The sequence below is a fragment of the Athene noctua genome, chromosome 1 (genome assembly GCF_965140245.1).
Source record: "Athene noctua chromosome 1, bAthNoc1.hap1.1, whole genome shotgun sequence".
NCBI lineage: Eukaryota > Metazoa > Chordata > Aves > Strigiformes > Strigidae > Athene > Athene noctua.
The window spans coordinates 95,891,938-95,918,560 of record NC_134037.1 but is presented as its reverse complement, the minus strand read 5'-3'; the positions used below and the strand labels follow the sequence as shown (position 1 = coordinate 95,918,560).

General features: G+C 36.4%; 1 protein-coding gene across 1 annotated transcript in view; it reads left to right on the top strand.

The window, feature by feature from the left end:
- Nucleotides 1–26,623, top strand: part of KIF6 (kinesin family member 6) — a 173,181-nt gene that overhangs the window by 92,633 nt on the left and 53,925 nt on the right. The window contains 1 exon segment of the mRNA XM_074925875.1: nt 20,599–20,693. Coding sequence (XP_074781976.1) covers nt 20,599–20,693 — 95 coding nt within the window.

Here is a 26,623-nt window from a genome sequence, read left to right as displayed (position 1 = left end):
GGAGGCAAGATCTGAGTTACTAACAAATGAAAAGTGAACCCAGGAGAATTACTGAATGGAAAATGGCTAGAGAGAAAAGATGGTAATGTGTGTTTTGAAAAAACACATACAGTAAACCAAAAACAGTAGCTGGGACGTGACTGCTTGTCTCCCTTAATTTAACTGTTACCCAAAATAAGAACTGAAGGCTCAAAGACATGGGCCTGAGCTGCGGCATGTTTTAGATTTAATGGAGCTTCATTAAATTAGGGGGCTGTAGGAAGAAGAGTTACAATTTTAAACTGCTTCATATCTAATTGCAATTCCTTAGGGAAATTTTTTAGTCTTTAAGATAAAGAGGTTGGTCTGGAGTGAAAGCAACCAGATTAATAGCAGATTACTTTTTCTTTTTATAGATACTTTTAATCACTCAAAAGACCAAGGCAAGACCTAAAGTTACTATTTAGGTTACTTGTTTGTAGAAAAATTATGTTGCTACAGTCAAAGACCTAACTGTCATAACAGAGATTGTGCAGGGCAAGGCCTGGTGAAACATCTGTTAACAAGGTCCAACGAAATATAATTCAGTCATTGACAACCTGTTCAGTTAATCTGATGAGTATAATGTATTTGATCATTTTGTTACAGCAGCCCAGGTGTTTGTTATAGACGCTTTCTCATAAAATTTTCCTTTTCCATCTGCTACTGAACGAGGCATAAATAATGTCAATGCCAAATATAATAATGACTCTGTTGTGCCATGTTCCAGTCAATGGTCTCTTTGCAGACTCTCCATAAGTCACGCTTTACAGTGCGTTCACACGCTAGGCAGTACAGAGAGAAGAGGCAAAACACCAAAAATGGAATAATATCAGGTCATGGATGAAATAGTTGGTGTGTTTGTTGTTTGGAACCTGCTTGATGCTATTTTTCCTGACAAATGTAAAATTGAATTTATTACTACCGGACTGTAATACTTTGAGCAGTCAAATATATAACAGTGTCATACAGTTCTGGGGCTAAATTGAGTTTTTGTGTGGCTGAATGGAATGCCCATCTTGGTTGGAATGAAAAATGTCATAAGGCTTTTTTTACCAAGCATTTCTGCCAAGTGCGTACAGGAAGTGGCTTTGGCAGTTGTATCCAAACAAGTAACTTCATTTCCTGGAATCGGCTTTTTTGCAAAATGTGGACTTTAGGAAAGAAAGTGTAAAGAGGGATGTTAAGGATTAGACGAAAGATCACCCCTAAAAGCCTCTGAAAAGAAGTCTGCCCAAAATATCAAACTCCATTTTTTCTAGATATAGTCACAAGAGCATTAGAATTTATTTTTTTCAAATTGATAGTTTCTTTATATAATAAATATGATAATAAAAAACTATTCAGCATAACTTCACATAACTACTGAAACTATTATCTTTACTAGAGTCCATTTTGCAATGGTCCATTTTGTGTCTGGAAAAAAGGAGACAGCATTAAATGTTTATTAGCAAGGCAGCCATAAAGTAGTCGAGATACAAGAGAACATGTTGTATGACCACACAGGTTACAGAGGCCTATTAGCAGCCTGAGAGTTAGTAAAGCTTCAATTTACTGCCATAGAAACCAAAAAAATGAAAAGAGAATAGATGTTATCAGGTATAATATTTAGTTAAAAAGGAAACATGAGCTGATGTAATATTAAACTTATTCTGCTACAAACATGAAAATTTTATCTGTCTGGTCAGGTGCTAGTTTTTGTGCTATTGCAAATTAATCTTTTTTTAGTTGAACTTGCTGGGTTTGAATCATTCTCTATTTTTTTCCTTCTCTTTTTTTCTACCCTCTTGAGGTTGCTATCCTGAATGTTTCAATAGCAGTTCCTGCAACCTTCCTCATAGTTCTAGATAGCTGCCTATAATATAAGCACAGCCTTCATCTTCTTATGCTCTTAATCTTAGGGTTAAATCAAAGATCTTTTTCAGATGCTTGAAAAGCAGTAGTTCAGAAGCTGTTTTGTATCAAATGTTTTTTTAAAGGATTATTGCAAATGAGGGGCTATTTCAGAATTACTAATAGGGAAAACAGTACATTGAAAAATGTAGGAACAATGAGTCATGCTATGATGCATCAGATGGGAATCTTAAAAAAAGCACCATTTTCTTCTAAATAATATTCAAATCCTAAAGTTTAGAGAGAAAAGTAAATACTTATGACAAAAGAAATCTTAATGTCAGAAAAAAATGGTACAAAGTTCACAGATAATGGAGAAATCAGAATATATATTTTAGCAATAATTTGGGTACTAATAGAAAGACAATATACGAAACAATTTTATATGTTGATTTATGTACAATTTTTTTTTAAAGTCATTAAAGGTTCTTTTAGTAGATGAAGAGACAAGAAAAAATGCTTTGAAAGCAGTTCAGTGCAGTAATTAAAGCACGAGTAAAGATAAGGAAAAAATTTGAATACCTTTCCTAAATGGCAAAGGCTGTGCTTGCTATGTCATCAATAGCAGCTGCTGTAATTTGGTTTGAGGTGGAAAATTTGCCTTTTGCTTTTCACTTTTGATTCTTCTTTCACTCTTTTGTTCTTCATGTAATCATCTATTTTTTGGTTTTGTAATGTTCACTTTTTCATTACTTAGAGAAACTTCATACAGTCGTCTTGTTTGCAGCTGTACCCAATACTATTTGTACCAGTCTTGTTATTCCTAAAGAAATATTTCCTAAAGAACATTTCCTGAATAATGTATGAACTTTTATTAACATTTGCCTTTGTACGTTTCTGATTTTTCACTGAATACTTGTGATAAAGCATATTGTCTGACTGAGGTTGTTAGCTGGTTTGGAATCTTACTGTTGTTGTTCATCATATTTTTCCTTCATGTTCACTATTGTTTGCATGCTTCTACTGCTGTGTGGATTTAAATTCTAAATAAAACAATTCAGCTTTCCTTTGCGTTATAGAGGCAATACGTTGCACTGAATAAGATCCCAGACTGAGATGCAGGGCATCTGTTTTTTATTTCAGTCTTTATTATTTACTAAGTTTGTGAACTTACAGAAGTGACCTCATCTCTCTGAACCAGTTTCCTCAACTGTAAAATAAATTAGAGTGGCTTATCTTTCTTGATCACTTTCAGATTTCATATTCAAAGGCCATCTGTAAATGCAAAATCTTGTTTTTCTAACATTGAGAAGCAGATGAAATTAGTTGTGAAAGTAAGACAGTGAATTAGAAGCAGAAATCAATATAAAACCTTGGAAGTCATGACTTCATTTTCAGTCAGCGTAACTGTTGCAACACAGTTCTTGAAATTACTTCTCTGTATTGATAGCTAATTTGTTTGGGAAGCTTTGCTGAAAATCTAGGTTGTGTTGGCTACTTAAAATTCTATACAAGCATGGGTGAACATTTCTATTTATAGTATGATATTGTTGTAAACTCTAAGCTGCATACAAATAGATTTCATGCAAAGTCATCTCTACTTGCTCATCAGAAGAAAGAGTAAAGCACTCAGAGTGAGCTGGGAAAGTTCTCAGTGTTAAAATTGTTGTGTTTTTTATTATGAATCCTTCCTTCTGCAGTACCTCCCCACTTTGGTCACCTCTGTTTATGCCATTTACATCCCGCTTTAGCTCTGGGAAGAAATAATTCCAAACATTTACGAAATTTCCCTTAATCTTTAAGTGTACAGAGAGATAGTGACATCAGTTTGAATAATGGCTAGTGTTTGGAAACAGGAGAATGTCTGAGTTTTGTATCGGGAGCATTAAAACAACTTATAAGGGAAGAAATCTTCTAAAGGAAGGAAAAGTCAGAGTTCGAGGCAGACATCCTTTTGATTTTCAGCAGGTTTATTTAATTAGCTAAAGTCTAATACAAGAGCTCATGGCTCTAAGATACAGCAAATTTAATACTGAAATAAGCTTGTATGACAAGGAATTTCCATAATATATTTTCCCATTTTGATCTTAAGGAAAACAAACAGTTTAAAGCCATCAAATAAACATAGTGTACTTGGCATTCAGGAAGAATTATGCTATTTTTCTAGTGATAGTCACTTATTTCAACAGATTTCCAAGGGGCAAAACCACTCTTAATTCTATGTCTTGACATAAGCAGATTTAGAGCTACAGAGGTTATTGGTGCAAAACTTTTCTTTTGATCCTTTGCTGCATATTAATCATATGGTTCAGTTGGTTACAAATGTAGGCTAAAAAGGAATTGAATGAAGTAGCTTTTTACAGTAGGAATTGTGCCAATATGAAATGGAATTTTGCTCAAATACTGTACATTACATGATTTTTTTTTTTTTTAAGTGACGTTCCCTAAGACCATTGAATTTTTACCAGAAAACATCTTGTTGTATGATGAGTCAGAGAGGGGAGCCTTCCCTCTGTGAGCAATCACAGAAACAAAAAACAATAATTAAGATGCAGAAAAACCCAGATTACTTGACTCTTTTTTATTATTGTTATTCTCAATTTTAATACAATACACATGTATTAGACATTATAAGAATAATTACAGTTTTCCTTTTCTCTTTTTACATACTGTGGAGCCTATAGTCAGAATAACAAAAGCTGACAATAAATTAGCAGGAGTAGACTCTGTAGAGAATATTTCTAAGTGATGTGAAATGTGTTGCATGTTATTGTGCGGTTGTATACGTGTTTTATAAAAGAAAAATTATTTGTATTTTAAATAATGAAGGTTGCATTCTAATAATAGAGATCTTGAATTTTTACTTGTTCATTGTCAGGAGGGTGAAAGATTTTGCATCTCCATGCTTATCCATATGTGTATGTACATATGTTAGCTGTCTCTCTGATTTCTATGAATGTACTTGATGGAAAAAAATGCCAGTGCATGTTTTTTTGCAGGATCAGGAATTTAGCTTCTAAATTAATTTACTTTCTATCATCACTGTTGAGGATGGTAAAAAAATGTGTAATCGTGTAGTGTAGATATCCATCTAATAGTAAGTGATCTGTAACCACTATAATCTTTCATAGGGTCATAGAATTGAAAAGATAATATATATTTCTATAAACTGTCATCCTCCAATAAGATAAAAAGAGAAATGGTCAAGAAATTGCTAAAGATGCACTGATAGGTTTGTGGAAGATGAATGTTATTATTATAAGCAAATAGATGTTGCAAAATCTTAGGCTTTATTTTACCACACTGAAGTATCAAATTGCTTTCTGACTTTTATTTCATGGGGAATGGTTGCTGCACATAAAGGCAAAAAATGATTATTTTGCTGAATGTGGGTATTTACTCTTATAGCATTAGGACTTACTGTTAATGGGATAGACTACACCAACCATTAACTACAAGGTAGAAGTCACTTCCTGCCTCTAGGGACAATTTAAGATAGAAACTTCATCAGAAAGTTGAGTTAATTTTACCATGGTGAGGTTTCAGGGATTAAATTTGTGGTTAATATGTACACTTTTGTTTTAAAATTATATTTGAAAACCTGAAGGGATTATTTCTAATGTTTTCTCTGAGGGCAGAAAATAATGTGAATAACACAGATCTTTTGGTCAACCTAGCAGCAATTATGAGGTCTTAGCTGTCTGCCTATTCATGCTCCATTTGGTAAGACAGAGAAATCCATTTCTGCAGCAGACCTGCCTCAAAGCAGGCATCTTAATCATTGCAGTGACCCAATATCCATGGTGCGATTTCACCTGCAGAGTATGGGAGAGTGGGAATTAATTGTCCAGTAATTTTACAGTGCTCATAGCTTTTGACTCTAAACTCAAAATGTGAAAGTTGCTTATCATTGAGTAGTATTTCAATACGTTAAGATATATTTAACAAAAACCCTTCCCACTTTTTTCAGCAGCAATATCCACTGTTCATGGTGTGCTGGGTTTGTGTGTGTGGCGGGGTTTTTGGTAGCAGGGGAGGGAGCTACAGCAGTGGCTCCCTGTGAGAAGCTTCTCAAAGTTGGACCCACCTCTGTGTCAAGGCCGAATCAATTAATGACAGTGGCCACGCCTCTGTTATAACATATTTAAAGGTAATCTGGGAGGAAGAGGGGGAATTATGAGGAGTTGTGAGGAGGACACCTATGCGAACACTGAGGTCAGTGGAAGAAAGGAGGAGGAAAGGTGGGTGCATCGCTGCAGAGACCCACCTGCAGCCCATGGAGGACCCCATGCTGGAGCAGATGACTGCACCCGAAGGCTGAAGCTCTGAGGGAAGAAGCCCCCACTGTTGTGGTTCGACACCAGGAGGATTGCAACACATGGGACGGATCCCTGCTAGAGCAGCTCCGGAAGCACTGAGGGCTGTGGGAAGGACTCATGTAGCAGGAAGCTCATGGAGGACTGTCTACTGTGAGACGGGAACCGTGCTGGAGTGGGCTAAGAGTGTGAGGAGTGCCCCCGCTGCCTTGAGGAGGAAGGAGCGGCAGGACTGATCAAACCCCTCCCCATTCCCTGACCCTTGGGATGCTGTGGGAGTAGGAGGTAGAGAAATTGGGAGCAAAGCAGAGTCTGGGAAGAAGGGAAGGGTGGGGGAAGGTGTATAGGAGTATTTAAGATGTGGTAATGCTTCTTACTGTCCTGCTCTGTCTGTTAAGTAGTGTTGTTGTTAGTGTCCAAATTAAATTGATGTTCTTTTTCTTCCCCTAATAGATCTTTCTTTTGCCCATGACTGTAATGGGTGAATTATTGCTCTCTGTCCTTATCTCAATTCCCAAGCCTTTTGTTTATTTTCACCTTCCCATTCCTGAGGGGAAAGGAGGGTAGGCAAGCAGCTGCATGGTGCTCAGGTGCCCTCTGGACTCAAACCATGACACATGGCCAGTGTCATCCTTTTGCAGCTTCCAACGTGTTGTGTGCCTGAGATACGTGGCCTGAGGTTGTCAGGTGAATAATTAATTTTTAATGAATATGCCCCTCTTTTGTTCCCTTTTATGTTCCTTCTTGATTTTGGGAGCAGTACCTGTGGTTAGACATAAAAGTTGTTCCTCATATGTCATCCTAGAGTGGATGTGCCTCAAAAACTGGATGTGCAAAAAGGAAAAGGTCCAGGTGAATTCTTGGATTGAAGGGAAGAGGCTTTGAGATCTGGCTGCAAAGGGCTAGACATACTACGTAGTAAAGAATAATCCAGTTTTAGCTGTTTGAAAATGACATGACTGGCAGTGGGGAGCTCTCACATTCAGTCTTACTAATTTAAAACCTAGAGATATGAGATATCTATATATTTGAGTGGATTTTTTCACAATAATATTGGATATTAAATATTGTATTTCAGATTAGGTTTTTGTTTGTTTGTTCTGTGTAATCCACTTTTTTTTTTTTTGTAGTGATGCACTTCAAAATGCATAGCAGTGAAGTTTGTGAAAATGACAGACAGAAATTACACCGATGCTGAATTAAAACTAAGTTTCCAAGCTCATCAAGTGATAATACTAGTGAGGAACTTAATATTCCCATTTTAAATCACATCTTCAATTTAAAACAGAGTTTTAAGTCTTGCTTCTAAATCTGTTGGGTTGTTAGAATCCTATTGGCTCTTTTTTTCCAAATGTTTCTTGATCTTCTGTGAGGCGTGTCTGTGCCAAGAGGAGTAAACAAGGATGTTTTCTTGAATTCCAGAAATATTTCTGTAATATTAATTAAATTTCTTAAGCATTTTTTACTTCCTTCAATCAATCTAGAGGCACCACAAAAACAAAATTGTTACCACATACTGCTGTGGGTGTTGAGATAAGCAATGAGGTTTTTGCTTGTATTATTTGAGTTTACACACTTGTCCTTGTACATAGGAAGTCCCAAATTTATCACACACAAATTTTTAGAGGCCTTTAGTAGATGCATAGGATTGGGTGGTGCAATACTAAATTTCATTGATCCTGATTTAGCCCATTTTCCTTCCATCCTCCTTCACTCAAACATGTGCAAACATTTTAGTGTCTCTTTTTTCCTTTTAATTAACTCAGATTTTGAACTGCACTGAAACAGTAAGTTACACATTTTGAGTATTCAATTTATTGTATATCAACAGTAAGAAAAGAGTATGTCCACATAGTTAAGCTTCTGCAGTTTTCCTGTGTCTTTACAATGACAATTTTTAATCTCTGTTGTTGTGAAACTGCCAGAGCAAAAATAATGTCACACATAAAGAAACAGAAGTGGGATATCAGTGAATACAGTCAGATGACAGGAACTCTCTTGTCACATTAGGAACTTAGAAGCATGTAAGTAGATATTCAGTAACAATAAATAATATCTTATTAATTTATAACCAGAAAGAAATATCACCTTGTAATGGCTTACCTGTCATTGAGTTTGTTGTCAGTTATATTTTGGGTGATAAAAGCAGCATTACCATTCAGTATACATGATTGTTTCTCCGTATAAATAGATGTATTAGTAGAGTCTGGTTGCATTTTCATTAAAATGCAACTTTTCAAAGTTATCTGTAAACCATTATGTAAAGAAAACCACAGATCTATCTTTGAATTTCTCGAGACTGAGCTGTATTGGAAGAATGGCAAAAGAAGCATACAGCTGGACTTTATGTCTCTACTGTTGCAGTCCCACTTACATCTAATACATGGCTCCTTCTCATCAGCCTTCCTTGAGGTTGTTATAGATACATCTCCTCTTCCAGCTGAGGTTACTGTCCCTGACTGTTCATAATTGCCAGCATTTCTGCTTCTGTCCTATCCACCTGTCTGAGTTTTACTGGATTAGCAAAGACTTTATACTTAAAGGAAATTGATACATTTTGACTGAGATCAGTTAGGGAGTACTCACATGAACATTTCTGCTAGCTAGTGTGGCAGAGGAGTTGAGAAGAATGCCTAGAAAGTTTTATTAGAACCTTTACTTCTGTGAAATTACAAAAGCAAAATTCTTCAGCAAGCACAAAACAAAGGTGTGATATATGTCCATGGCTGGACTTCCCCATGTAGCAAGGATATTTTTATGCATTAAAAAGTTATGACAAATAATAAAAGGGTTTTGGGGCTTTTGTTTTATTTTTAAGTTGTGGGGTTTTTTTCATGGTGCAGACCTCCAAAAGGATCATTCTGCAGGAAGGAATACATGATTTTGTGGGTTACAGTAGGCAAAATGAGTTGAAATCAAATACCAGTAACTGCATAGTCAAGAGTTTAGGTTATAATGAAAAAGCTGATGCTTATTAGCTCAATTAACAAGTCATGGGTAAGATCTCATTTAGAATGTCGTCTTTATATCTAAGCACCTTTGATTAAGTAGAGAAATCAAACTGAGTCAATAGCTGAAAAGAACCTTTTTAAGAAAATGGAAGTGTTGTTTTAGAACAAGAAGTTAAAACTTTACCTTTTTAAATGAAATTTGCAGGGAAATGTAATTATGAATTATGAAACTATTTGGAGTAAATATCAAGCAGAGAGAAATTATATATGCTGAATGATAACACTGATTACAGAATATCAAATTGGTGTGAAGTGGTGATGAATACTATGATACAATAAATTCGAAGATTTGTAGCCATCACAGGTAGGAAATACAGAAGCAGCCTTCTAAGCAGGTCAATGGAAGTGAGAAATTATAATCTCTTATGTTATAAAACTGTAAAAAGAATTGTAAGTAGGAAAGATATGGTCTTGCAGTTAGAAATTAGCCTATGGGTATGAAAATTTTAGGGCTCAACTTGCCATTGTCTCTGAGAGGATGCTGAAGATTTGATTACTGTTTCTTCATGATTGTTACATTGATCTTACCCCGTTTGATTAATTGTAATGCTTGGCAGAGTGCCACCTCCCCTTGGTGAAGACATGCTGACTACTTCCGATGATTTTCTTGTCCTTCACATGCCTGGAAATGGTTACCAGGATTAGTTGCTCCATCACCTTCCCAAAGATCAAGGTGACACTGACTGACGCCTAGTTCCATGGGTGATCCTTGCCCTTCTTAAAGATAGGAGTGATGCTTACTTTAGCCTTTGGATACTTCTCCCAGTCAGCTTAATTGATCAAAGATTATCAAGAATGACCTCACAATAACATCATCCAGCTCCCTCAGTACTCCTGGGTGCATGCCATCAAGGCCCATTGACTTATGTATGTCCCGTTTGCTTAAGTATTCCCTGACCTGATCCTCTTCCATGAAGGTTATGTCTTTCTTAATACAGACTTTCCCCCTGTCTCTGGGATGTGCGATAACTGAAGGCTAGTCTTGCTAGTAAAGATTGAGTCAAGAAGGTACTGAGTGCTGCAGCCTTTTCTATGTCCTGCTCAAATAGGTCCCCCACCTCATTCAACAGGGGGCTCATGTTTTCCCTAGCCTTCCTTTTTGTCACCTATGTACTTACAGAAGCCTTTCTTGTTGTCTTTGACATTAAGCTGGTTTTTTCCATGTTGCACTTTATGTAACCCAGTACAAGAATGCAACAGTTAAACATCAACATAAGATCAGTACATATATGTTTAATACACAGCTCACAAAATCAACGTGAATATCCAGTGCCACTGGAAACAACCAATGGCTTCAGTCTTGGCAGGCAAAATAATTTTAATAAAAACAAAGGGAGGATACCTCATTCTTTGCTTCTCCCCACAAAATTAAATTACTGGAGATGGAAATGATCTATTATTTTCTTTTTAACAACTTTCCGCAGCATTGCAAAAGGTCTTGATATAGATGGCATTTTGGTATCCTAAAAATTTGATAAGCTGTTTATATTTTTTTTATCACAAGGATTGATGCTACTTAAAATCTTTTCCATTTTGAATAATTTATCAGTATATCCATAGAGCTAGGATTTCTGTTGCAAACAATGATTGCTAATGGCTATAACTCAAACCCATGTGAACTTAAGTAAACATTCTGTAGTATATTAAGAATGTTCAGGTTAAAATTTGTCTTTCTGCTGAAGAAATCCTTTTCTGAAGGTTCTCTTCTTAGAATATGAAAAGTAAATATGAATATGTTGTGTAATTTTGTAATTAAAAATATAATGTGCATCCTATTTGTCATTATTGTCAGCAAAAATGGATTTGAATCCGCAGTTATTTGTTCTACTTTAACCTATTTTTAGTGAGTAGCAGGATTTTGGTAAAACTAACTTAAATATAACTATATCTTGCATTTTCATAAAACATTTTGATGAATTCCTCAACACTTTTTATTAAAAATTCAATTTACAGCTTTATTTAAACCTCTTCAGTCTTCTAGACTATGTTAACACTGATTCAGAAATCAAGTACCCTTATACTTTTGTTTGGAAAAACTGGTTTTAAAAAAGGATGTATAGAGCATTCAGAACCTTTTCCTTTTTGAGGAAAGTCCAAAATAATAAGATGAAGTTTTAGGTAGTTAAAAGTTTTGTGAATTTGATGAACTTTTGAAAAGCTGTAGTGAAAATTCAGGAAAGAAGTTAGCTGATTTGGTTTTATATTTAAGTCCAGATCCTATTGTTATTTCCTTCTTTTCTACTTTGGCTCCTATTTCAAAACCATTACAGATAAAAATTAAAAAGAAATACATATTACAGGTATTGGTAATAACTGCTCTCTTTCTACATGCACTACCAACTCCTTAGGCTTGCTAAAATGTACCCTTTGTGTAACACAAAAGGCACAGTGTGCTTAATTTATATAGTGAATTCAACAACTTACAGTCAGGGTAGGTGTTAAAGAGCATGCAGGCACCTGAGCAATGTTACGTGAGCGTTCTCTAAACTTCTGCTCTTGTATGTGTTCAGGATTCCCTTTTTGACTATGCTGAACTTCTGGAGCTTATCACATGCCTAGAAGTCCTCAGTTCTGAGATTAGTTAAAACTCCTGAAGGCTCAATTTTCGGTGTATATTTAAAGTACCGTTAATATACATTGACTGCTTTGACCACTGTTACTTAAAACATCAGCAATGACATGAGAAAGAGAGGATGCTGTCTAAAGTAGCAGTTATAGGACTTGTTCAGGAATGGAGAAAATGCTCCTTCAGTAGCTGAGTGCTTGAAATTTAGTGTAGTCATTGCTGAGGAATAACATGCCTAATTACTTTTTAAAATCTGGACATTAGTACACAGCATGCTACTACATTCATTCTCAGAGGCAAACTCCAATAAAGCTTCAGAGAAGCAAGAATCAAAGTTCATTCTTTTACAAAGTAGTTTCACACACTTTTTAATTGTTGATTTTCAGCTGCCAAAAGGAATAAGCAATTGGATTGGTAAATCTCATTCATCTTTAAATAGATAGCAAATTTAAGATTAGTTAATCTAGATTGTTGACTGGCAAGAAGAGATATCTTACCATGGACTGTATCTCTTACCGTGGACTGTATCTCATGGTTTCTTCCCTCAGCTCTCTACCTCAGCATACCCCATTCTTTTGGCCCTGGAGTTCCTGCTGGGGGGAAAAAAAAAAAAAAAAAAAAGAAAAAGACTGATTTCTCATGAAGCAACTCCTGTACTCCTGTACTTTATAGCCTGAAGTATTGATAGCCCCAAGCTCGTACTAACTGTTGGTGTAACCACTACAGGCATTTTTTTTTTCTTTTCTACCTAAGTTGTAGTGCATACAGACTTCTATTTCAGAAAACTTCAGTATTTTAATAAAGAGTAAAGCTAAAATGTAATAGGAAATTAAAAGTACAGTAAGTTTCCAAAACCAGATTGATGTTTATAACAAGTCATTTTTTCCTCTGCTAAACTGCTCTGAAAATGAAATATGCCTCTTTTGTGGTTTATGGTGTTACTGGCAAGATTGGTGGTGGAGACGATTCTCCAGGCACCAAAAATATATGCAGATCTCTACAGATGTCCCTAACAAAAAACTTCATTTGCATTTGATCCAAGCTGTCATGGCTCCATTGATGTAGGCTGCCATTTGGCAGAGCTCTTAAAATATTCTCATCCCACCATTCAAAGTCATTTTTCTAAAACTGAGAAAGATATATGGAAAAGGAGAAATTAAATACCATATCTATCACTCAGGACAGCACAGAACACATAAATGAGGTAAATTTATTTGAGAGTATTCTATCTTATTTTATACATGTTGATCTAGTCAAAAAAGGCAGACAAGGTTTTGAACATCAAAGCCCTTTTTCAGGTCTAAAACAGAAGCAGCAAATGTTGCTACTGCAAATGGCAAATACATAAAGGATGTCAAAATACATTCGCTATTACTTGGTCTTAACTGAATTGTTAAACACAGTAGTCTAATTTAAAGTTGATAGATAACTCGAGTGTCTAATGTATTGGCCCTTTCTTATATTTAGTAAAATTTTTACAACTAAATCAACTGTTGAAGGGAATAGATTTAGATTCCTACAAAGAGCGGGAAATGCACAGTCTATATCCAGTGTTTACTGTAAAATGCACAATGTAGTATAAGATATATGCCATGTTTTATGAGAAGTTATCTGAAATGTGTGATTCTGGCATAAGTAGAAGTGAATCATTAATTTAGAAGTGGCATCACTGTTGGGTGTGTCTCCTAAAGTTCTTGTGGGTTTGACTTCATAATTTCCTTTGTATCCACCCCCTCAGCTTCTGCCAAGCTTACCATGCTTCATTTCAGGCTCTTTGTACCTACTAATTAAGGACTTTCAATGTGTGTATGTATTATACAATCAAATATGATCTCACAGGCAGCTTTAAGGAAGTAAATGGTTGCAAATGGTGGCTGAGTTGGGTTTTTTCCTCTCTTGAGACATACAATGTCATACATGAAATGTAAAATATTTCTGTAATAATATTGATATCAGAATATCAGAAAAACTTGGCTGTATGAATAGATACACTACTTCATTCCTCACTGCTGATATCTGCAAACATTTGTTTCTGCTAAGTAGTCTCTAACTGTGCCCTCACTCCTCCCACTTTGAATTTGATAACTGCTACCCATTCTCTCTTTAAAGAAAATATAAAAGTATAACTAGGTAACATAAAAGTAGTCACACTGTAAATCATTAATGCTTGTGCAGATATTCCACAGCATCTTGAAGCCATGCTATGTAATCTGAGAAATTACTAGAATCCGTAACTAGAAGAAACAGAATCAGACCAAAATGGTCCTGTTAACTGAGTCTAAAATACGTGCTCTATCAGGTGAAGGTGATGATTGTGTATTAAGTTGCTATTAACAGTTTTCTTTTATCATTTAATTCCCATATAATAGGGAATTCCCATTTAATAGCTTTGTGATTTGCAACATTTGATAGGTAGACAAAGTAGTACACTAGTTTTCCGGAAGAGGAAAATTAGAGAAAGAGATTTCAATAGTTTCAATCTTTTTGCACTGAGATCACTCTAAGGTTCAATCTGGTATGAGGCTTGCCACATGTCAGTATGGAGCCTAAAATTGCATTTCTGACTATCATTAGGCATTAAGGGTCAAGTGGCTTTTGTTGCAAAAGTAGAACTATTAAAAACATACAGCTGGGTTAATATGAAAAATATTTTTTGTTACCTGAGATTTCTTAAAATAATGAAAACTAAGAAAGTCGACATGATTAAATTCAGCTATCATAACCCATTTGGAGTTTTGTTGTTGTTGTTTGGCAGTCTTGGACAATCTTAAAATAGTCAATTTTGTCTTGTTTTAAATCAAATTTATACTTCATTTAACCTTTGTTTTTGAAATGCAGTTCAATATTTGCCTTACTACTCCTGCAGAGGAATATTAATAAATGTAAAAACCTGTTCCTAATGGTATTCTTGTAAGTGCTTGGTGGTTGGGCTTTTTTTTTTTGGAAGCATTCCAGTTGAACTTTATAAAAATTGACTTTTACAAACTTGGCATTGTATGTAATATTTCATGTTTGTTCTTTTATTTTAATAATCTTAAAACAATCCCATTTTTAGTGATCACATATCCTCTAACAATATTCATTGCAGTAGAAATGGTACTTGTCTTTGATTTGTGTCTGACATACTCCTGTATAAGTTTGTTCTTGGCTGTTAGGGATTTGCAGTGTTTAATTTAATGGTAACTTCTGTTTGTAAATTTTTTCAGCATATACAGAATAGTATGTCTTGTCAGTCAAGTAATTTTATGTGGATAAAATGATGCCTAGGTAAATGACCCAAGCACCAATTAACTCAAGGGTTTGAGCAGTAGAAATGTTCACTTGTGGAGTGCACTTCAACCTGCCTAGATCAATGTTCAGTACCACAATAAATATAATTTCAAGAAACTTCATTTTACCCTCTTCCTCCTCTGTAAATAAACAAAGGAACTCCAGAGCCAGAGAAATTAAATTATGCCAATGTTTTATTTAGTTCACTGAGTCTGAATATTCTGGTTTTCCTTTGAGGCTTTTAACTTTCCCAAAGACTATGTTTTGCAGTTCAACACTGCAGGGGTACCATGAGCAACCTTGTTTTATGTCTTTCCCATTTTTGAATTGCTGTCTAATGAAGGTAGCCATATGTAATACACATGCTTTTCATGAAGAATTTAGCTGAACTTTACAGTGGGGAAGTATTTGTTGTATATTGGTTTTGGGTTTGTTTTCCTCTTTTTAAGTATTCATTCTTTGTTGATTCATTATTCCCAAACTCCATTACATCTATTTTTTTCCATTCTGAACAGATGGCTGTGATATCTTGAGGGATCCTGGTAAAGAAGTAATGAATTATGCTTAAACGCAAACAATTCTAATACCTTAGTTCTATTACAAAGACTTACCAAATAGTTTGTCTTTAGTTTCATTCAGAAGTGTCCATAGATCCTGTGTTTGTATTTGATAAGAAGTGGAAATACATAGTAGCAGGAACAGGCTGATAGTCTTTGTAAGCATGAAGACTCACATTTCAAAGTAGCTGCCATCCTGAAACTCTTCAGACAACCCTCACCTGAATGAGAGCTTTCCTTGAGCTGAGGCGACTTTTTGCTCCTATTGATTTCAGTGGAAGTGTTGATAATTCTTGTCCGATAGAGCACTTAGTAGGAATGGAAAGACAAAGTCTTCTACTGTGAAAATGTGATTTCTGCAAAACAGATATGTGGGCAAATATGTGGACAGATGCCTTTCTCATCAGAATACATGGTCTGAACAGCTATTCCCAAGAGTTTGCTTTTGTTAACAGTCTTAATGTTCCTCCCTCAGAACAGCTCAACTTGCAACCTTAATTCTTCTCTCCTGGAGAGTTGTTTCCAATTCTTTTTGCAGGTTAAACTGGAGGCTTCTGGCATGAGGGCTGCTGGAACCCCCTTGGAGCACTCATACCAGGACCTAAATCTGGTTACAAGGTGGGGTTGTGAGGAGACACCGTGATTCTGGTTTCTAACATAGAAGCTATCAATTTCATGCTATTGTTTGACAGATTTTTCAGACTTAACTGAAGAACGATGTAAATGTTTTCTGTGGGTTTCATGCATTAAACTTTATGAAGGTCTTCTCCCTCTCAGCAATAAGCCCTTTTTCAATAAACATACAAACAAAACAAAACAAAACAAAACAAAACAAAAGAAGGTGAGCGGATTCAGTACTCTGGAAGTGCCATTTCCTGTATGAGCACTCTTGAAATCTTTATGAAAAATCACTAAAATGAAGTCCTTAAAATTTGTCTGGTATTTATAAACTGGGATCACTAAAGCCAGCTGCAATGGGATTTGTGGGTGTTGGATACATTTAAAAATCAGTGCGGTCATTTAAATATGTAACCATGTTTGATCACTCGTGGCAACAAAATAAGTTCTAAGTTTATACACTTGCATGCTCTTACCTACTCAGATATAGTCCTTGAGTAATCCCAGTGGATACTACTTAATTTAAAATAGCATTCAGCCCTATAATTTCTCTGCTGGCAGTTGATCATCCAGCCACATATATACCCTGCATGTTTCTTTAACTTATTTTCCTAATTAAAGTTTGTGAGGCACTAAACAGTTGTTTATGATGGCTGTAAATAGCATTTGTATATGTAATAGCATAGAATAAATGATCTCTGAATTAGTGATAGAATAGGGTGCATAATGTCTGCCAGGGGCTTTGCTGATATGCAGGCTTCTACCTGCTCTAGGCGTACGACTGAGTCTTGAAATCACTGTCACGTTTACATGTCACCTCATGAACAGCCACATCCAACAGCCTTATTGCATTTTTGTTCAGTATATTTTGAATTATTACTGATTTCAAGAGTTTAGCCCATTATCAATACTACAGCAAGTTTTCTATTTCTTGGTCATTTCAGATCTTCATCTAGTTCAGAGCTTGTGAGCTATTGTTGTCATTCTGCTTTCTGACTTACCCAGGTTCAGTGGGACAGCTGTAACTTGCACATTTTACAGGAGGAGCCTACTGAACCAAAACTTTCTGTTTAATGTGAAAGTTGGTGGAGTGCACTGAAGAGGAGTACAGGCTGAAATCAAGCCTTCAGTGAAAACATTCTTAAACATTCAAATTCAGGATGTGGATCAAACATGAATTTTCTCAAAATCTAAGGTGTTTGAATTTTCTGTAAATAATGATGGGTTTGTTGTAAATGTCACATTGTGATTTGGGCATATTTGTGAGTGTTTTAATATTAAAGCCAATTTACACAACCTAACAGGAAAGGTGTAATTGCAATTAAATTGATGCAAAATTTATCACTTTTTAATGCAACTGTGTCAACTGGGGTTTCATGAATGTGATTGCAAGAAAATGTTATGCTTTTTCCAATGATCTGAATTATTTTTATAGTAATGATTATTCCAGTTCACATTGTAATGACTTGATGACATGTGTTTCCTGATTCTCATCCTGTAGGATATGATGATTCATCCTTAGATAAGCATTTTCAAATATTTATTTTGCAACACTATGCCACGGTATTAAAGAAGGAAAGGAGAAATTGTTTGACCTGTAAGAGTAAAATAAATTGTTTTATACAAGTCTAACAGTTTTAGCTGAACTGTTTGACTACCTTGCCAAAAATGTGTTACCATCAATGGTTTCTTCTCTCAACTCTGCTTTTATTCATATCATGTATATATTGTTTTAAAAGAACATATAACTTATTTGTTTGACTTGGGTCCAGGAGAAACATCATGCCAATAATGTTAGTGCACCTTTGTACTCAAAGGCCATTTGAAAGAAGGTGAAGCTACTTCATGAAATTATAGTTTATTTAAGGAAATTCAAACAGTATGATTGAAGATACAACATCGACCATGAAGAAGGAATAATCTTCATTAAAACACAACCACTCCATCAAGCTTCCAATGTTTCTTGCAGTCTTTTACTAGTATTAACATTGCTGTATTCTCTTATTGTCCTCCTAAATATCTCTGTCGTTACCCACAGGCTGCAACATTTTTCTGTAGCTGTTTTATGCTCATATTGTGCTGAGGCACAATCTTGATGGTCCTGCTTAAACTCTTTTCCGTAGATACCATTTTCAGAATGTGATTGTTTACTACTTCATATATTTCTGTATTTTCTTAAAATAGACGGTAAAAACCAGAAAATTTTCCCCTCTCAAGAGTTATGGGGATCTATTTTTGTGTGCTTTCTTTGGCTATACAAATCTGCAGTCTCTTAATATAACACTGGAAAATGATTATCGGATTACCTTTAATTTTGGTTGATGCATTTCTGACAGACTGAAGCAATAATCACTGTAATAGTTTTGTTTTCCCAACTTAGTTCTGCTGTTTTTACTCTCAAAGGCAGCACATTGCCAGAAGGGTTAAATACTTTACATTGCAGTGTTACATACGAGTAAGGGCATTTCATTGCTTATTTTAGGCTCAGCCATGAATTTCATCCAGTCTTTCTGCACTTAATACAAACTTTTTCTGCAACAAAAGCAATTCTAGAGGGTCAATTCAGGCTGCATATTAAAATTAGTACTAGTGATGGGATGAATGTGCTATAAAATTTTGCTTGCGAAGCTGCCTGTCTTTCTTCAAGGCAAACGTGAAACATGAACGTTATATTCTCAGATCATCATCACAGAAAAGTATGTTTTCCTAAACCCTCTTGCTCCTTTGGATCACACAGCAGTAAAGACTGCACTGTATCTTTCTTTGATTTTCTTATTCAAAAAGGGTGGAGCGTTTCTGTATGCTTTGCCATTCAAACATTCCTGGTGGTTCTATTTTCAACTCAAAATTTTTAAATTAGTAACAGATGTGCTGATTCTTTTGACTGAAGCAGAGGGCAAATTTTTCTACTGTATTTTGAATAAAGTTTTTTAAACTTTTACTGATTATTGAACCCTGAGTGCTAGTTTTTGTTACTAGCCTTCACTGTAAACAGTATCTCTACACCACAGAAATGTTACTGAAATCAGTGGGGAGTAGTCCTGGTATTATAAGTATGATGAGGGGCAGCAGAACATATTTGGAGTGACTATAAAATGCAGCTTATGGAGCTAGACCCCACTAAGGTGTAGCATCCCCAGTATTGCATATCCCAACCTGTTTAGGGATGTTTTGTTAATATTTCATCCCCACTCACCCCAAAATTGCAAAGCAGGTAGCTTGGAAAATAGCTGGCATACAGGCATACATGTGTTATTGGTAATGCTGGTCTATTGCCACAAAATTTATAGAAAACTCTTGTGCAGCAGAACTCCCAGGAAGCTTTATAGATCTTGTGCACAATGGATTTGGGGATCTCAATAGATCTGAAGCAGGAAAAAAGGCTTGTGAGTAGGACAGAAGGAAGACTCTAGAGGGAAAAATACCTAAGGAGAATCAAATTCCAATTTAAGGAGTATAATTTTGAGGTTTATGTTGCAACCATCAGGTTGATGGTGGAGCTATTTTGCATTTTCACACAGTTTGAGTGTGAGTTTCCTCCCCCTTTCTGCTCCTGAACTCTCTTCATTACTGTAATTTATTTAAGTGTAAGTCTCATCCTTTCTCCTTGCTTATTTATTGACACATGTGTACTTGTGATAACACAGCTGCTGGTGTAATCTTTCATTATCCTTAAGCTTTTGAATTTTTTTCTTAATGATAATACAGATGCATGATTTCTTATTTGGATCTGTAGATCATCTAGCAGTGAGAACTGATAAATAATACAGACTGTAATAATTTTTGTAGTGATTTTTTAAAAAATTTGAAGGCCAAATAGCTCTTGACCTTCTAGTGCACAAAAGGAAACAAACACCAGGTTAAAAACATAAAAGGCAAGAAACAACCATTTTTATAGGTAGAATATCTGCTTCATTTAAAAGGGGATGAAAAGCATTCATTAATACATAAGTAAAAGAAGTCTGAATTTTTTTCTTCCAGGAATACTGAAAATATTAAAGGTATGCTTAGGGGCCAGTCTGAAACAGGGACAAAAGAAATACAAAAGCAAATTGCAGTTTATTGTTGTAAAAATACCTCAGGCTCACACTTAAGAATTTTTCACATATTCTAAATTGTCAAAGTTTGGTTTTACTTATGCATGTTTTAAGTTGCCTTGAGAAATTATACATCTCAAACATTCAGACTTTAGAGAAGTGACACTAAATTAATTTGTCAGAAAAGACAAACCTTTTGTCAAAAATGCTTTTCCACTGGTGGAACACTGAACTTAAGTCTTCTGGGTGCTTTAAAACCCTTAGGCTGGCTTGCTATGTTTGTCTAAATAGGAGTTGTTTAAATGCAAAATGTCTGTCTTTTGATGTCTCTGAAGTAGTTCCCTTTTTTTTTTTCTTGGGGCAGGAGGAAAGATGTCACTTGGATATCAAGAAGCTTTTGAAGTTTTCAAGAGGGACCATGCAGACAGTATAACCATTGAAGACAACAACCAGCTTCTAAAACAGAGGTAAGTATCCCAGTAAGGTACAGCTAGAGGCAGAGATCTGAGAGGTCATTATGAGTCTGGGTAGGAATGCATAATTTTACACCAGACATCCCAGGCTTCTATTGAGAACTTGGCACAAAAACTTCACCTTTTTTTACTGGGGATATTTCATATTCAGAAGGCACTGAGTGGTGACAGAATAAAAGTCGGGATAGAATATGAAAGTGGCATGATGAATGTTAGTGCATATTTCCTCTGTTTTTATTCATCTTATCTTTATAGCCATGATGAAGCAGTGTGGTAATAGCATTCATAATCACGAATTATCTAGAAGAAGTAAGATCCATGTGATTGAATCAATTACTGCAATTTCCATTGTCAAAAATGCTTTACTGGCTTCAGCACCAAGTTGGAGAGTAAGCTAGGAGATGTTTAACATATGCTGTTGTCTGTTGTTCCTAATTGTTTGCCAAGTGATTTTAGCTTCTCTCTGCCAGTTTTGCACTCAAAACCAGAAATAATACTTTGCTCTTCCACATTTATTATTAATGCTGGCAAAACACTTCAAAATCTTCCAGTGAAGACAGTGAGAATGGCAAAACAGTGAAAACGTTAATTTTCATAAAGCAGATTTTAAACATCTCAGAAATTAAACCACCAACACTTGTCCGTGTTGACTGGATAAGAGTACTGTTTCAGTGTCAGTTTTTCAAATGTTAACCCTCCTCATACTGCAAGAGAAATACAAGGTTTTAAGATTGGAGATGCCTTCTTTTTCCTTTTTTTTTTTTTTTTTTTTTTTTTTTGTCCTGGTGTTTTCTCTCCAGGTTTCTCCTACTTTCTTCTGCTTTCTTAATAACACAATTTCCCCACTTAATAAGCATGAAAGACATTGCTTCTAGGGTCACTGAGTCTTATTTATGTCAGTAAAACTGAGGCAAGAAATTATCTCCACATCTCTGTGAATAATTCAAGATCTTGATATTTAACACTTTTCTGAACTGGTTAACTTTCTACCTGGGTCTATAACTTAGCCACAGGGACACAAATTGCCAGGGTATTATTAGATGTATGTAAGAATTTATCCGTGTAAACTGGATGCTTAGTAATGCCTTTCTTCTGATCAGTATATCAGATGATGCCACATCACGGCATCATCACTGCATAAATGATTACACTGCAATAATTTATGGCATTGCTGTCTATTGAAGAAAACACTTCATGGTCACAGTATGATAATGGAAGCAATACAGTTTTGAGCCATGCCCTGCATTTCCTCCATAATTATTCCATATTTTCTCTGTTTGTTATTACTATAAATCAAACTGGTATTTCCTTCTGGTTTCAGAACTTATAATAGAGATGGGCAGAACCCACAAAGTCTGATGCCAGATTTGCTTTCCCTAAAGGACAGAAAGATTCAGACTAATGCCTTAGGTAACCCCTCTCTAATATGCATCAGCTGATTGCTGAAATCAGTGTGTACATGAATGTTGACACCCTGGAGCAAGACTTTTCCCCTGCTATTTGCAGTCATTTTTAGCAAAGATGCCTATAGCTGTAAGTTTACTGAGTTCATTAGAATGGATTTATATCAAGTCCAGTCTGTAATTTGGAATACAGCTTTTGAACTACCAGTTACACAAAAGATCTGTTATCCAGCCAGTGTTCAAATTGCACAGGAAGAAGTGTGTGGACACCACATGTTTAAAGGTTACCATAACTTCCCTTTATATGTAGGCCTCTCATGTTAATAATTTTGTTTATAGTTGCATAACCACTTCTGTCATACCACAAACAGTATTCAGTTCACAAATGACTTATTTTTAGCTGCCTTATTTTTTCCTTTGGGTATTTTGGGTAGATTTTCTTGGCTTGCTAATTATCATAGAATCATAGAATAGTTTAGGTTGGAAGGGACATTTAAAGGTCATCTAGTCCAACCCCCTGCAATGAGAAGGGACATCTTCAACTAGATCAGGTTGCTCAGAGCCCCGTCCAACCTGATCTTGAATGTTTCCAGGAAGGGGGCATCCACAATTTCTCTGGGCAACATGTTCCAGTGTTTCACCACCCTCACAATAAAAATTTTCTTCCTTATATCTAGCCTAAATCCACCCTCTTTTAGTTTAAAAGCATTACCACTTGTCCTATTGCAACAGGACCTGCTAAAAAGTTTGTGCCCATCTTTCTTATAAGCCCCTTTAAGTACTGAAAGGCCACAATAAGGTCTCTCTGAGCCTTCTCTTCTCCAGGCTGAACAACCCCAACTCTCTCAGCCTTTCCTCATAGCAGAGATGCTCCATCTCTCTGAGCATTTTTGTGGCCCTCCTCTGGACCCACTCTAACAGGTCCATGTCATTCCTGTCCTGAGGACTCCAGAGCTGGAAAAAGTACTCCAGGTGGAGTCTCACAAGAGCAGAGTAGAGGGGCAGAATCACCTCCCTTGGCCACACTTCTTTTGATGCAGCCCAGGGTATGGTTGGCCTCCTGGGCTGTGAGTGCATGTTGCCAGCTCATCTCCAGCTTTTCATCCACCAGTACGGCCAAGTCCTTCTCAGCAGGGCTGCTCTCAATCTCTTCATCCCCCAGCATGTACTGATACTGGGGGTTGCTCTGACCAATGTGCAGGACCTTGCACTTGGTCTTGTTGAACCTCATGAGGTTCACACAAGCCCACTTCTCAAGCTTGTCCAGGTTCCTCTGGATGTCATCCCTTCCCTCCAGCGTGTCAACTGCACCACACAGCCTGGTGTTGTCTTCAAACTTGCTGAGGGTGCCCTGGCTCCCACTGTCTATGTCACTGATGAAGATACTAAACAGTACTGGTCCCAGTATGGACCCCCAAGGAACACCACTTGTCACCAATCTCCATCTGGACATTGAGTCATTGACCCCTACCCTCTGAATGTGACCATCCAACCAATTCCTCATACACTGAACAGTCTACCCATTAAATCCATATCTCTCTAATTTAGAGAGTAGGATGCTGTAGGGGACCATGTCAAAGGCCTTACAGAAGTCCAGATAGATGACATCTGTAACTCTTCACTTGTCACTCCATCGCAGAAGGCCACTTGGTCAGGCATGATTTGGTGCATTGGTGAAGCCATGCTGTCTGTCTCGAATCACTTTCCTGTCCTCCATGTGCCTTAGCATAGATGCTGGGATGATCTGTTCCATGATCTCCTCAGGCACAGAGGTGAAGCTGACAGGTCGGTAGTTCCCAGGGTCCTCCTTTCTATCCTTTTTAAAAATGGGTGTGATGTTTCCCTTTTTCCAGGTGCCAGGGACTTCATTTGACTGCCATGACTTTTCAGATATCATGGAGAGTGGCTTGGCAACTACATCAGCCAATTCCCTCATCTCATCCGGTCCTATGTTCAGGTTCCTCAGGTGGTCACAAACCTGATCTTCTCTTATGGTGGGAGGGATTTTTCTCCTCCAGTCCCTGTCTTGTGGTCCATCCACTTGAGAGGTGTGGGAAGAGAGATTGTCAGTGAAGACTGAGGCAAAACAGCTGTTGAACACCTCAGCCTTCTCATCCATTGTTACCAGTTTTCCAGTCTTGTTCATCACAGGGTGTACACTTTCTTTGACCTTCCTTTTCTGGATGCCATACCTGTAGAAGTCCTTATTATTCTTTTCATCCCTTGCCACATTCAGCTCCAGCTGTGCCTTGGCCCTCATGACCCCAATCCTACAAAACTGGGCAGTGTTGCTATACTCTTCCCAGGACACCTGTCCCTCTTTCACTGTCTGTGCCTTCTTGCCCTTTAGTTTGACAATCCATACCAGTCTCTTGCCTTCCTTTCCTGATTTCTTACACCTGAAGATCGAGAGCTCTTGGGCTCTGTGGAATGTGTCCTTGAAAGATCTGCCAGATCTGTTTTGCTCACTTGTGCCTGAGGGCAGTTTCCGAGGGAGTCCTACTGACTAACTCCTTGAACAGATGGAATTTTGCTTTCCTAAAATTCAGGGTCCTGACTTTGCTCTTTACCTGATCCATATCCCTCAGGACTGTGAACACCACCAGTGCATGATCACTTCAGCTCAGGCTGCCTCCAACCTTGACGTCATCAATACATATTTTTTTTTCTGTAACTACTTGTGCATGAACAATCAAATGTAATTGGTTGACTAAATCAAATACTGAAAAGCATTTGTCTTGTTTAAAAAAAAAAATATATATATATATATATATATATATATATAAAAGAAATACTGGGTTTGACATCAAACTTTTCACCTACTACTTCAGACCTCTTTGCAGGGGCAGTATCAAAGATGGTACTGTAACAGTACAATCTCTGGATTTAAAAAGTGGAGAAGCTTATATAGTTAAAGATAATTTCTCTCTGAAGCTCATTTACTGACTTACTGTTCAAGTGAAATACAATAGATTCAAGCTATACTATTAGGGCAATTGCCTATGGGAAGTGACTTCGTAAGATAGAAAATGTGAACTTCTGCAGCTTAGTTTGCAGTTAATGCAAAGCAATTATTTTTCCTGTTTCTTCTGTTCATTAATAACTGCTGTCCTGCTTTAAAAAAAAAAAAAAAAAGAGTTTATGCCCAGACAGAATCAGGTTTTTGCAATTTGGACTTCCTATACTTGACTTGCAGAGAACTTAATAATATCCTGTTTCTCAATGCAACCATGTCCTCTTAGCATTGTTTCTCTGAGGGGGAGAAAAATGCATCTCATTTTCTGGTGAAATATACTACCAAGAAATCTTCCCAGCTGAGCCACTCCAATGTAATATTGCATACTGCACAAAGCTTTTAAATCCCATCCTAGTCAATCTTTCCAGTAGTAAAATTCTACTGAGCTTACATATGTGATGTAAATCTAGTTTCCATTTTGTTATTCTCCATTAATTTTTTCCACTTTCTTCTTTTCTTGCTTTCTGTGTTTCAGCTGGTTTGCAGCTAACTTGTTTTTTCAGTACCTATGGATGAATTTCATGGAAAGGATGAGTTTCCCTTAAGTCACCTGTTGTAATTCCTAATAATTAAAAATGAGTGAATGTTCATTTAATTCACTAAATGTCTCCATTCTCTTATTAAACAACCTCTGAATTTGTCTTGGTTTACATAATGATTTAGACTTTTTAATTCAAAATGTTTATTTTTTAATTACTGGCATTTGCATTCAAAGAGTAAAATCTTTGCAAAAGCGCTTGTTCCACTAAAATTAGTGGCTAAATTCACTTGGGGTTTCATCATGGAATATTTATCTTGTAAGTAATAGAATCCATGATTTGGCAACTTCAGCCTTTCTATGGAGTGGTCTCTATGTAGGATATACACGAACTCTTTTCAGCTAACACTATAATTTTTCACGCATCACTATTCATAGCAATATCACCTTTATATTAGATAATATCACTTTTTTATGAGAGGAGTATCAGAAGTAGCCTTTTCCCTTTCGATATTAAAGTAAAATCTTAGGTCTTAATCTGGTTTGTTTTGTTTGTCTATGATTCATAGTCACAGATGGAATTTGTTGGACTGTCATAAATTAATGCCAAATTTCAGTTTATGTTCCTGTGCTAGTTTATAAACTGCGGTGTTTGAGAAACAGATGCATGGCCCGTTCAACTACTGACAGTAACCTAAGGGCTGGATAGATATCTGGCTTCAACTTGCCCAGCTAAATCTCTTTATGAACATGAATCAGAGTCAATAGTCAACAGATTTGCCTCAGGAATTACTAAGTACTTGACAAACTTAGTATTTGGCTCATGGGAGCTGAGGGAAAGAAAGAGAGAACTTCGGGGTGTTTCCTTTCAATCTTTACACAATCTTCAGTGCCTGCTTGGGTGCTCTAAGTCAACACCAGTGGAAAAAACTTATACAAAAGTCTCACAGATTCTTCAAAGGCTTCTGCCTTCTTTATGTAAGAAACAGTAAGTGCTGAGGAACCCTCCAGTTTCAGCTATTTAGCC